Source organism: Juglans microcarpa x Juglans regia, chromosome 2S, assembly GCF_004785595.1.
Source record: "Juglans microcarpa x Juglans regia isolate MS1-56 chromosome 2S, Jm3101_v1.0, whole genome shotgun sequence".
Taxonomy (NCBI): Eukaryota; Viridiplantae; Streptophyta; class Magnoliopsida; order Fagales; family Juglandaceae; genus Juglans; species Juglans microcarpa x Juglans regia.
This window is the reverse complement of record NC_054597.1, coordinates 21,253,316-21,267,281: the sequence shown is the minus strand read 5'-3', so window position 1 is coordinate 21,267,281 and position 13,966 is coordinate 21,253,316. Positions and strand designations below refer to the sequence as shown.

The 13,966-nt window shown below is 39.1% G+C and overlaps 1 protein-coding gene across 1 annotated transcript; it reads right to left on the bottom strand.

Moving 5' to 3' along the window:
* Positions 1 to 523: 523 nt before the first annotated feature.
* LOC121253464 lies at positions 524 to 913 on the bottom strand. Its single transcript, XM_041153477.1, has one exon. It carries the CDS (start codon positions 911 to 913, stop codon positions 524 to 526), a length of 390 nt encoding a protein of 129 aa, XP_041009411.1.
* Between the last annotated feature and the right edge of the window lie 13,053 nt (positions 914 to 13,966).

Genomic DNA, 13,966 nt, shown 5'->3' with positions numbered 1-13,966 from the left:
GATGGAGCCTTAGCTCCATCAAAACGACGCCGTTTCTTCTTGTAGGGGTTGGGTTCTCAAGGGCCACACGGCTGGGCCGTGTTTCGCACAAAGCCTGAGCCCCCTGCTGGGCTGGGCTGGATCTCGGGTCACCAACACACACACACACACACACACACACCCACGGCCCACAGAGAAAAACACATACACACACAGCCCAAATAATAAAACAAGCAAATAATAAGCCCAAAAATAAACACAAGTCCAAAAATAAAAATAATACAAATAATCAAAATAACATACTCTAAAATAAATTTAAAATAAAATACCAAAACAAATAAGATATTTAATTAACACATTAAAATAACAAAATAACACCTCAAAATAATAAGGATTAAAAATTCAAGTGAAACTAGAGATCTCACAAGCTCCCCTCCTTAAAAAAAATTTCGTCCTCGAAATTGCCAAGTTCCTAAATTGATTCCAAAACATGATACAATATAAAACTCTAAACAAACTTGAGAAAGAATACAAATATTCAAAACTACCCGAATAAGTAAGGGTAGAACTTTCTCATGTCTGCCTCTCTCTCCCACGAAAAATCCTGGGCTAATGGATCTCCCCAAGATACCATAACTAAAGGTATCGACTTGGATCTTAATTGTTGCTCCTTCATGTCAAGGATCTGAGTTGGAACAACTACATAAGTGAGATCAGACCGGAGTTGAATGCTCTCTGGATCAACGAAACGTGGCTCCTGCTGACCAAAGCTCTTCTTTAAAGACGACACGTGGAAAACATCATGAATTCCACCAAAATGCTCTGGCAGAGCAATACGATAAGCAACTGGTCCAACCTTCTCCAGAATCTGAAAAGGGCCAACATACCTCGGACTAAGTTTCCCTTTCTTACCAAAATGCTTAACACCTTTCATTGGAGAAACTTTGAGGTAAACCCAATCACCATCCTCAAATAATAAATCTCTTCGCCTTGTGTCCGAATAGCTCTTCTAACGACTCTGCGCAGCTGCCATCTTGTCTCTTATAATTTGAACTTGATTCTTCATCTCCTGAATAATATTCGGTCCAAGTAGATTCCCTTCGCCAACTTCATCCCAAAATAAGGGAGATCGACACCTCCTCCCATAAAGAGCTTCATAAGGGGCCATTTGAATAGTCGCTTGAAAACTGTTATTATAGGCAAACTCTATAAGCGACAGATGACTTTCCCAACTTCCCTTAAAATCCAAAACACAAGCTCGCAGCATATCCTCAAGAGTCTGAATAGTGCGTTCTGATTGACCGTCGGTTTGAGGATGATAAGCACTGCTGAATTTCAACTTGGTGCCCAAAGCTGTTTGCAAACTCTTCCAGAAGTGAGACGTGAACCGTGGGTCTCTATCTGACACTATACTCATGGGTATTCTATGAAGACGTACGATTTCCTTGATATAAATCCGAGTCAAAGTTCCCAAAGTATCAGTGTTAGAAATAGGTAAGAAATGGGCGCTTTTGGTCAACCGATCAATAATAACCCAGATTGAATTCTTCCCACTAGGTGACCTTGGTAAACCAATTACAAAATCCATTGCGATGTCGTCCCATTTCCACTCAGGAATAGGGAGTGGTTGAAGATAGCCAGCGGGCCTCTAATGCTCAGCTTTAACCTGCCGACAAGTTGTACATTTCGCAATAAACAAAGCAATGTCTCTTTTCATTCCCTCCCACCAAAAAATTTTCTTTAAGTCTCGGTACATTTTTGTACTTCCAGGGTGAACTGAATAAGGCGCTGCATGGGCCTCAAACAAGATTCTTTCTTTAAATTCTGAATCTGTAGGAATCACCCTACGATTACGGAATAAAAGAATGTCATCTCTGTTTAGACTGAAATGCGCGGGTCCTTGTGATTTCTTGACTCTTTCTTTAATATCTAACAACTTAGAGTCATTTTCCTGCAGAGTCTTCAACTCCTCAAAATCAAGAACTCGGATATCAAGAATTGAAGTCAACACCTCTTCCTGCTGAGAACTAGTGGTAAGAAGTCTCCTTATACCAGAAAGAAGAGAGTCTAACCCTGATGACTCAACCTCATCAACTGAATAAGACTTCCGACTTAGTGCATCTGCAACCAGGTTTGCTTTCCCTGGGTGATACTTAATCTCACACTGGTAATCACTGATTAACTCTAACCACCTCCTCTGTCTCATGTTAAGATTTTTCTGCGAGAAAAGATGTTTAAGGCTCTTATGATCAGTGTAAATTTCACAAGTCTCGCCATATAAATAGTACCGCCAAATTTTGAGAGCGAAAACCACAGCTGCTAACTCCAAGTCGTGCATGGGATAATTCTTCTCATGATCTTTCAATTGGTAGGATGCATACGCCACAACTCTTCCCTCCTGCATAAGCACACATCCCAAACCAAATTTGGAAGCATCACTAAAAACTACATACGGCTTATGAGGTTCCGGAAGTGCCAAAACAGGTGCTGTAGTTAACCTCTTTTTCAGCTCCTGAAAACTCTTCTCGCATTTGTCTGACCAAACAAACTCAATATTTTTCCTGGTAAGAGTAGTGAGAGGTCCCGACAATCGAGCAAAGCCTTCCACAAACCTGCTATAATAACCATCAAGTCCTAAAAAACTTCGAATTTTGTGCACCGTTGAAGGACGTGGCCATGCCAATACAGCTTCGACCTTACTTGGATCAACTGCTACTTCATCCCGGGACATAACATGACCAAGAAATTTAATCTTCTTCAACCAAAATTTGCACTTGTTCAGATTTGCAAAAAGTTGATGATCTCTTAACTTACCCAAAACCAATCGAAGATGGCTAGCGTGCTCTTCTGGTTCTCGAGAATAAACCAAAATATCATCAATAAAGACTATCACAAAGGAATCTAGATAGGGTCGGAATACTCTATTCATCATATCCATAAATGCTGCAGGGGCATTTGCTAATCCGAACGGCATCACTTTAAACTCATAATGCCCATACCTAGACCTAAAGGCAGTCTTAGGTATATCCTGATCCTTTATCCTCAATTGATAGTATCCCGATTTTAAATCAATTTTTGAAAAAGTAGTAGCACCTTGAAGTTGATCGAATAAATCATTAATCCGAGGTAGGGGGTACTTATTCTTAATGGTTACCTTATTGAGTTCTCGATAATCTATACACATTCTGAGGGTATCATCCTTCTTTTTAACAAACAACACTGGTGCTCCCCAAGGTGAAAAACTAGGCTGAATAAACCCCTTATCTACCAATTCCTGTAATTGACTTTTCAGTTCTTTTAACTCTGCTGGCGCCATTCGGTACGGGGCCTTATGAACAGGTGCTGCACCGGATTCTAGATCAATGGCAAACTCCAAATCACGAACAGGTGGCAGGGCGGGCAAATCATCCACAAATACATCAGAGAATTCCATCACAATTGGAATATCTGCTACAGATTTCCTCTCCGAAAGTGCAGATACCACATGAACCAAATAGGCATCCGCCCCATTAGCTAAGTCCCTGCTTGCTTGAATGGCAGATATAACTGCAGGTTTCGCCTTTACCTTACTTCTTGCAAACTCTAAATACTTATCCCCAGGTAGTTGGAAACTAACAATCCTACTACGACAATTAATGCTGGCAAAATACTGATATAACCAATCCATTCCTAGAATAATGTCAAACTCAAGTAATCTAAACCTTATCAAATCTGCCTTAAGAGTCATTCCATTTAAAACCAGAGGACAACCTAAGGTAACCTTCGAACACCGCACAGTTTCCCCATTTGGTAACTTCACTACCAAAGACTGTGATAAAGGTTTAAAAACCAGGTTGCACATCCGAGCAAAGGTGGCAGAAATGAATGACTGAGATGCTCCCGAGTCAAATAAAGTGCAAGCATACTAATCATATAGTCGAACTCTACCTAAAAGATTTAAAACTACCAATTAAGTCTAACCAACAAAATACCCAAATAAAGTATCTCAAATGATTGAATAGAAATCTATACCTGTGATGACTCCGGCATTTTGGGTTTCCTGAGCTTCATCGTCTACCTCACCAGGTGTCACTGCGTAGACCCTAGCTTGAACAGTTGGTCTTGGGGTAGTCCTCCCACCACAGTAACCGCCTCGATTCGCCTGCATCATGGTAGGGCAGCTGCGAGCAAGATGTCCTGTTTGCCCGCATCTGAAACACTGAATCCTAGACATGTGGCACTCGCCGACATGCGAACTATTGCATTTGCCACATACTGGCGCTCGACCTCCCATTCGTACTCCGGTGGCCATCTGCGGTCGGGCCCCAGTCCAGGGAAATAAACTTAGGTGCAAACCCCAAACTACTTCCTTCCCCGAAAACTCTTCTCTTTTGCCCAATTGGTGTAGCAACAGGATCAATAAACTCCCGCTCTGCAATCGAAGCAACCTCTACTAATTGCTGAAAAGTCAGAATTTGCAAGCAAGCAACCTGTCTACGGATCTCCCGCCGTAGACCCTCCTGAAATCGCTCGATCCGCATCTCTTCCGTAGCAATCAAATGTGTAGCAAACTTCCCGAGTTCTATAAACTTCCGGGCATACTGCTCAACCGTCATCACCCCTTGTACTAAATTGTTAAACTCTCGTGCCTTTTGTTTCCTCATAGTATTCGGGAAGAAACGATCATTAAATTCCTTTTTAAACCGCGACCAAGATACCGCCACAATAGATCCTAACTCCATTTCCAGAAGCTCCCGTTTGGTTCCCCACCAAGCAGTCGCGTCACCTTGCAACAGGTAACTTGCGTATAACACCTTTTGAGTTTCGGTACACCCACAGATCTCAAATGTCTTTTCGAGATCACTAATCCACCTTCCAGCACGAAGTGAATCCTCTTGCCCAAAAAAAGTAGGGGTCATATGAGCTAAAAAGCGTTCGTACGGACAACCGTTCTGTTGCTCCCTTTGCGGCGGAAAATTCTGCTGAAGAAATTCTGTCATACGAGTTAAAGCTCTAGCCATGGCGAGATTCCCATCAGACCGAGACAAGTCAATCTCAGGTTCCGGATGCGGTATTCCTGATCGGTCCATCTTACTGAAAAAACGTCCTTTTTAAAACTCGATAAATTTTAAATTAAATTAAAAAAAAATTCTGGTACTATACCTAGGTATTTATACGGTTTTACCCAGAGCCAGACCGCTCTGATACCACCTGTGGCGCCCTCGACCCCCACGCGTTATTTTTGTGGAGTTCGTGATACTGGGATGATGACCACACGGATCACGCACCCCAACGACCAGTGCTCAAAAAGTGTACAACATACATTAAATGTACAGTAAAAATTGCAGCGGAGAAAATAAAAGGGGTCTTTCTCTATTAAGTACCAGAATTGTTCATAAAACAGTAAAATAACTTTACAAATATTTTACACTCTTCCGTCAGATAATTTAAAGAAAACAAATAACATAAGGGAAACAAGTCCCAAAACACTGAACAACATAACAGCGACTTAAGCTTCTGGCAGAGTCAGTCCTTCAGGTTCATACTCAGGCTCTGCGTCAAACTCTACGGCACCATAAAACGGAACCGTAGGGTAAACACCACTATGAGATTATAACATCTCAGCAAGTAATTAACCAAAATAACATCCAAGAGATTTAAAACACATTTATACCAACACGTGTTCCCTTGCGGACAAAATAACAACTTACATTCCTTTCCCAAAAATATCATTTTTATTCTTACACCCAAAAATCCCATTTTTTGTCCCAATCATATTTATTATGAATTTACGCATGCACCACGGTCTCCCCTATGGACCGTCCGCACATCCTGGTCTCTTCGTCACATCACGGGTAACGTCCGTGCATGAGACTTCGTAACGAGCGATGCTCAGTTCCGCACCCAGCGCGTACATGGCCAAGCATCCTCTAACCTCGCCAGCCAAAGGTCACGGAATCGGTACGAGAGCGTTACCGTCTCGTCCGTTCCCATCGTCGCCCTGCGACAACTCAGAGGATGTCACGTCAGTCTGTTACGCTCCCGACTGACCAGAGGAGCTCCACCGAGATAATACCAAATCTCGGCTTGGGGTCGTGAAACACACACACCCACGCAACAGTATCAATATCCAACAGACTTCGTGACATTACCGCATAATTTAACAAAACGATAATTTATGCTTTTCAACAGTTTATTGGAATACGTATTTAAATAATTCATTTATAAATTCTCAATAAATGCCGAAACACAATTTCACAAATACACGCATAGTCCCATCCGCCAATCCAGCCCAAGGCCCATTTTTTTCACAATACCATTTAAAGCCCAACACTTCAACAAATACAATACATTTCCAACAACCAACAATGTACAATTAAACAACAGTTTATAAAGCCAATAAATACAACAATTTATTTATAAAATTGAGAAATTACAAGTAATATTAATAAAAGAGAAAATTACATACACACGATGAAATTGATAAAATTGGAAGATCACGTGAAAAGAAGTGCTGCCAACAATGGCGACGGCGTCTCACGGCTAAACACTGACAAACCGTTCTCTCAACTCACGGGTTGTAACAAAACACCAGATGGAAACTCAACAAACAACCCAACAATAATACAAGATTTTGAAAGCACAAAGAGCTCGGCAAAATCACAACACCTCACGGATTTACAAACCAAAAACACAGAAATAATTAACCCAGAAAAGAGTTCAAGAGGAAGTTGTTCTTGGATCACACCAAAATTCCCGATTGATTTATCCAAAACAAAACCAAACACACTCGAATGGAGATCCCCAAACCATGAGAAGTCGTGGTCTACTTATAGGCCAAATGCGGCGGTTCGCATGGCGTGCGTGTCGCACGGTGGAGGAAGGAAATAACGGCAGCATGCTGTGGAGAAAAAGAAGTCCTCTCGCGGACGCGTGGCACGGCGGCATTCACGGAAGCCATGCCCAATGCCACCGAGGAGCTTGCGGAAGAACAAGTGACCGTGCGATGCCACGGGTTGACAGCAAACCCCCGGGGTGCATGCCGAACGACACGAGAGAGTGAGTCGTAGGTGGAGGTGGCTCTCGGCTGGGATCTACTTTCGGCAGCAGCTGCGTGGAAATCCGGTGGAAGGAGCAGAAATGAAGAAGAAAAAGGAGGAAGAAGAATCGGGAAGGAGAAGTAGCAGAGTGCGGCGCGAGAAGGAAATAAGATGGAGCCCTAGCTCCATCAAAACGACGCCGTTTCTTCTTGTAGGGGCTGGGTTCTCACGGGCCGCACGACTGGGCTGTGTTTCGCACAAAGCCTGGGCCCCCTCCTGGGCTGGGCTGGATCTCGGGTCACCAACACACACACACACACACAGACACACACCCACAGCCCACAGAGAAAAACACATACACACACAGCCCAAATAATAAAACAAGCAAATAATAAGCCCAAAAATAAACACAAGTCCAAAAATAAAAACAATACAAATAATCAAAATAACATACTCTAAAATAAATTTAAAATAAAATACCAAAACAAATAACATATTTAATTAACACATTAAAATAACAAAATAACACCTCAAAATAATAAGGATTAAAAATTCAAGTGAAACTAGAGATCTCACATAGCTCGTCTATGATAACCATACTAGCTAACTTCCTTTTACATTCATCAGCATTATACTTTGTAAACCCCTTCAATGTTAGACCCCCACTACTCCCATCCGCCATTTTTTTCAATCCAATTTCTAGTCTTGATTGACTCTTCTCCAGTAAGGATCTTAATATTGGACTCTTCTTGCATTGTTCCTCTAAATAGACCTTTAACTGGGATGTACCATATTTCTTATAGTGACATCCATATATTTGTCCACAATAATTACATTTAGCTTGGGGTTATTGGGGTCACCACCCTCTAGTTTGGTAAAATAAGACCAAACTACGGAAATAGTTTTCTTGCTTTGTGTGGGCTTAAAGGCAGGGTAAGGTGTAGTCTCACTCCCAGGGGTTGGAGTAGGGTACTGGTAGGGGTAGAGGTACTGGTAGGGGTGGGAGAGCTATCAGTGAAATCCCTTTGAGAAGACATTCCTGATTCCACAACACAATAAAAAATAGTAAAATTGATCAACACACGACATAATTCTAAACATGCACTTATCAATCACATTATTATTTCCATTAACATTGGTTTCTAAATAAACTTAATAGTTAATAGACTTATCTTTCTTCACGTAAACAAGCCATATTCATATATAACTGTTTTATAATATGCGTTTTTTGGGCCATTAAAGATAAACCTACAAATAGTTTACAACTATTTTATAATTCTATTTAAAATAAAGAGTAATTATGTAAGATTGAAAATACTTTTTAATGAAAAGGTACAATCATATTAGTTTTTTTTTTATAAGTAATCAATCATATTAGTTTATGGACCTTTAAATAGTAAAATAATTATAAAAAAGCTGTAGGTGCATTATTATGTTTAAATAGTAAAATAATTATGTAAGATTGAAAATGCTTTTTAATGAAGTGGTACAATCATATTAGTTTTTTTTTTTTTTTTTTATAAGTAATCAATCATATTATTTTATGGACCTTTTAATGTGAATTTCAAATTTATCTATTTTTTTTAAAAGAAACATAGGGGTTTCAATTGAAACCCCTAACTCAATTTAAGGTTTCGGATTGAACCAATAAATTGATTTAGGGTTCCAATCTACAAAAAAAAAAAAAAAACAAACAAACAAACAAACAAACACACAAAGTACAAACAAACACACGAATCAAACACATGCACAAATTTCTCCACAGAACACAAATTCACAATTTTTCCATCCTCCATCTCCAATTCAACCCAACCTTCCTCCAATCTCCAATCCAAAACTAAAAAAAAAAAAATGGGTTTCGGATTTCTTACCTTTGAGTGGCGGCGAATTCGAAGTGAGAGACGGAGACGGAGACAGAGAAGTGGCGGCAGTGGTGTCCATCCTCCATCTCCGATTCAACCCAACCTTCCTCCAATCTCCAATCCAAAACTAAAAAAAAAAAAAAAAAAAAGAATGGGTTTCGGATTTCTTACCTTTGAGTGGTGGCGAATTCGAAGTGAGAGACGGAGACGGAGAAGTGGTGGCAGTGGTGCTGCTCGTGCAGTCGTACGAGACAGAGATTCGAATGAGAGAGAGAGAGAGACTGGCACTACAAGACTAAGAAGTGAGAGAGCGCGAGAGACTCAGAGAGAGTGAGAGAGGAGAGTGAGAGAAGGTCTGGAATGGGAAGGAAAACAGACACGGGGAGGGGGGGAACCTTAACTAAAAGTGAAACGGCGCCGTTTCACTTTTTGTTGAGGCTTACCAAGTCCCTAAGTGAAACGGCACCATTTTGTCCATGACAAAACGGCGCCGTTTCACTTTACTTATGGGTTTTTTTTTTATATATATATTATATAATTTTAATTTATATATATATATATAAAGCGGGGCTGGGGAAAAGCGGAGCGGGGCTTCAACCCCTCCGTCCCCCACCTCCACAGCTTCCCTGGGGTGCGGGCGGGTCAGCGGGGTGCGGGGTGCGGGGCCCTGCTGCCCATCTTGAGCTATTGCGGCAACCCTAGTTCTAGGTTGAAGACATTTACGTCTATCATATACGAGTTCTATATATAGACCAAGAAAAACCCTAGTGAAGAAGAGGAAGAGACATACATGCATGGGAGTTTTATTATGAAAATCTGGTAGGTAGGAGTTTTATCATTAAAATGAAATAATAATGGTAATAGTCTTTGGACTCATGAGCTTGGAGAAAATAATAATAATAATAATAATAATAATGGAGCATTAACTCTCGGTGCAATAAAAATATAATCTATCTGACAAATTCTTTTATAGGCTTTAACTTATTTAGTGAGCCTAATAAAATTATTCATAATTTATCCCTAAAAAATATAGGATCGGGTCATTTAATTATGAATTTCTATTTCTTGTTAGAATAATTTTTATAAATTCTTTTTCCCTTTTTATGTCTTCTAGAAGAAGGCAATAATGAAGCATAACCAAAATGTTAACAAAAGGTACCTAGTTCTTTCTTAAATTTATTTTCTTTATCTATTTATTTTTTAATCTTAATTCTTAAATCATTACACATAGTTAAACCAATTCTATTAATAATAGTCATAATATCACCATATGTAAGATTAATAAAATCAATAGTACCATCTGATTTTACTAATGATTATTGTACTTTTTTGGAAAAATAATAAGAAAATTCAGTTATGAACTTTTCCTTCCAATATGATTGTTGGCAATCATTTGTGGTCATAACTTTAGTTGGAAATACACCGTTATACTTGTAAAAACCAGATAATTGAGGGCATCTTAAATTAATTAAAAAATCACTGGTTCTTTCTTTTAGTTGAATAGAGTCTCCAACAAAATATTTAGTTAATATGAATATTAAAGTATTGACAGCATCTTTTAATGGTTAACCATATTCTATTTTAATTATTTGCATTCTTTTATCGTGTTTATATTGATTTAATAACTTATTTCTTTGTTCACTTCAAAGATAATGATTCCACCATCTTTCTAATTGGCCGATAAAATTTGTAACAATAATGTGAGCCACTTGATGGTCTATTTTCCCATTTCCTTTATAAACATTAGCACCGCTAATCATTTCTTGAAAATGATTTAATATTTTATTTCAAATGGGTATTTATAGTATTATTGGACCAAGCCTAATTTTTAAAGTAAGCCTCTTTATATCTTTGGAGTCCTGAAAATAATATAGTTTCAACAAATCATTTTATTTAAATGATTTTATTTCTTTATGAATATTATTAAATATTCATTATTTTATTTTATGTTAAAAACTCTATTTATTTAGATGATTTTATTTCTCTTATAAATATTTAGTAAATTTCATTATTTTACTTTATGATGAAAAATATTGTTTTGAGATTAAGAAAACACAGTTCTATTTTTACATTTAGTCTATTTTCCTTTCCTTTCTATTTTCCTTATGTCTTTCTCTCCTATTTTTAGATGTTTTATTTCCACCCTTGGATCAAATTAGCCCAAGTGTATGGCTCTGATTCATTATTTTCCTCATGTTTGTCTTCTCTCTTTTTACCTTGAGACCACACACATTAACCCGAAAGTATCTCACTTGGTCAAATCGATCAACACATAAATCTTCGTATCAACTTCATTCCCTCATCCTTCAGCAACACACAATGGGCTCTCTCTCTCTCTCTTTTCCCCACAATTTTTCTCCTCCCCCAGCCGAGTACCACACACACACACGAGTTCAACCACCTCCAGCCCCCATGAGCCACTGGGAGCCGCCCGAAATCAAAGACGAAAGTGGTGGAAGGCAGGGGCAACAACCATCAGTAGTCCGCAGCCTCCATCCGTAACCAATAGCCACAACACCACTCATTGGAAACACCCACAATCTGCCACCAATCGAGAGCCACAGTCATGCATCCACATCCCTGGTAGATGCAGCACCACCAGCCACCGTGAGCAACAGCCTCTTCAAACTCCTTTGTGCGCCTCTCTGTTTATCCGTTTCCCCCATCTCTCGGCAGCACACCCACGACTCTCCTCTCTACATCGTACATGGCCAAAGATGCCCCTATGTCCAATCAAGAACCACCGTGAAGAGCTCTCGTGCCAAACCATCACCGTCAGTTCAGTGGAGCACCAATGAGGAGTCTTCGCTCATGCTACTCACTCGGTATAACCCCTCTCTCTCTCTCTCTCTCTCTCTCTCTCTCTCTCTCTTTCTCTTTCTCTCTCCTTTCCCAATCTCCTTAGCCACGGTCGCACCGCCTAGGCTCCCATGGGCAACCACTAAAACCGAGACCAACCATTGTAACCCATCCACTTCTCACGGCCAACACCAGGGAAACCCTAGCTTAAGCCGCCGCTGTGAGCTTTCTCCTCGGTTGAGCGACCTCCGAGCAAATCCATCACAATCGAAGCCCCCTCCAAATAACCCCTGTTTTTAAGGTCACGACAGTGACCACCAAGCCTCAGCCCAACTCCTCCTTGCACATACGTAGCCACCACCACAAGACCTTGCCTGACAGCAAGTGACACAACAATCCAGACTCTTACCATGATATAATTTCTATCTCTTTCCCTCGATACTTGAGTATGTTTGTGAAGCTTAGTTGGTATTGTGAATGCTCACTTGTTGATAATTCTGAATGTGAAGTGAGGGGACTAAATGTGAAGTTTGTGGTGTGATTGTAATTATGAAGAGATGGGATTACTGTGAACGGTGCTCTGTGGAGTAATTTGTGATGTGGCTGTGTGTAGTCTGAAGTGACGGGGTTGTTGTGCAGTGTGTTGTAGTTGGTTATATGGTAGAATGTTATGAAGTGTTGGGATTAAATACGAAGTTGTGATGGTGAAGTGGCAGGACTATTGTGAATGTGGTCTATGTAGTGAGCTGTGAATATGAAGTGATGGGATTAATGTGAAGTTTGTGATGTGATTGTGATTGGTAAAGTGATGGGATCACTGTGCAGTTTAAAAGATAGTTATGAACTATGTGACGTGATGTGATGTTGTATAGGGGGCGATGTGATTGTATGTTGTGTATGTCGTGTGAAGTGTCCAGATAAGTGATGTAGTTTGGATGTACGGTGTGAAGGGATGTGTTGGTTAGAATTGTGTTGGCTTGTATGAAGCTTGTAAAAGCAATTGGAAGTGTTAGTGGAACATATGTTGATCTTATGTGATAAAAAAAGTAAGGTACATGTATAAATTGGTTGAACACATGTGTCAAACATATTTTCTATATATAATGAATAGTCTGTCCTAAGCATGTAGAAATATGCATGATGTTTAAGCCTCAATATTGGTTTAGAGTTGTGTATTATGCTTGGTTTGGATTACGATGGAGTGCTGATTAGACTATGCATGTATGGAGGAAGAGATGTATGTATTGATTAGGATTGAGATGTATAATTTGGTTGGTTCAAGTTATGTATCGGAATGAATGGTTAGGTACAAAGAGTGTAATGAAGGTGATAGTTTATCTTAACTTTTAAAGTGGATCAAAGAGGTTCACTTTAAACGATAAGGACTTTAAGTAGAATGATATGTGTTGAGAAGGTGACCTCAAGTGGATCTCAAACTATGAGTTTGAGAATTTTGAGAAGAGTGATAAAAGAAATATAGAGGATAGACTTAGATAATAGAGTATGTATAAGCGAAGGAAGTTTAAGTAAATGATAGTATTATGTAAGTTATAAGTTTAAGTTACATATGCACTTAAAAAGTGAATGATGTAAAGTTATGTATGCCTGTAAGTTGTCATCTAATATGCACATGAATGAACTGCATGAAATGAATATAGCATGGAGTCTAGGTAAGTATTATGTCTATATTCTTTTAAAGTTTTCTAATGATATGAAAATGAAAAATGAATGTTTCTCTTTATGATGCTTTATGAAATAAAATGAAATGATGTTTTATGAAAGTATGCTAAGTATTAATGTTTAAATGTATAAGTATGTAAATACTTTCTTTGGCAGCTCCTATTTATGCACCCAAAGTAATAGTTGTATGCATGCGAATTGATGTTATATGATGTATCTATTGTCTTTATTTTCTATGAAATGAATTACTAATGATGTTTAAATGACGCTATAAAAAGATGTTTAGTGGATGCTATGAAATGATGTTTAAATGATAATATTTATGTCTATATTTTTAAATGATGCTTATGAAATGAAATGGAGGACTGATGAATGAAATGAATGAAAAGAAAATGACTGAAATGAATGAATGGAAGGAAAAGAAAGGAAATGAATGAATGTTTTAATTTATGGCAATATGTAACGACCATGTCTGAATGAATGAATGATGGTACCAATAGACTGGACAGATTGCAATGTCAGGTAAGTAGTATTGGTAGTGTATCTAGTGCTACCCCTGATTAAAAGAGATTTCTAACATGTGGCCACGAGTGGAATCTAGGTCTAAAAGACTGCTATCCCAATACA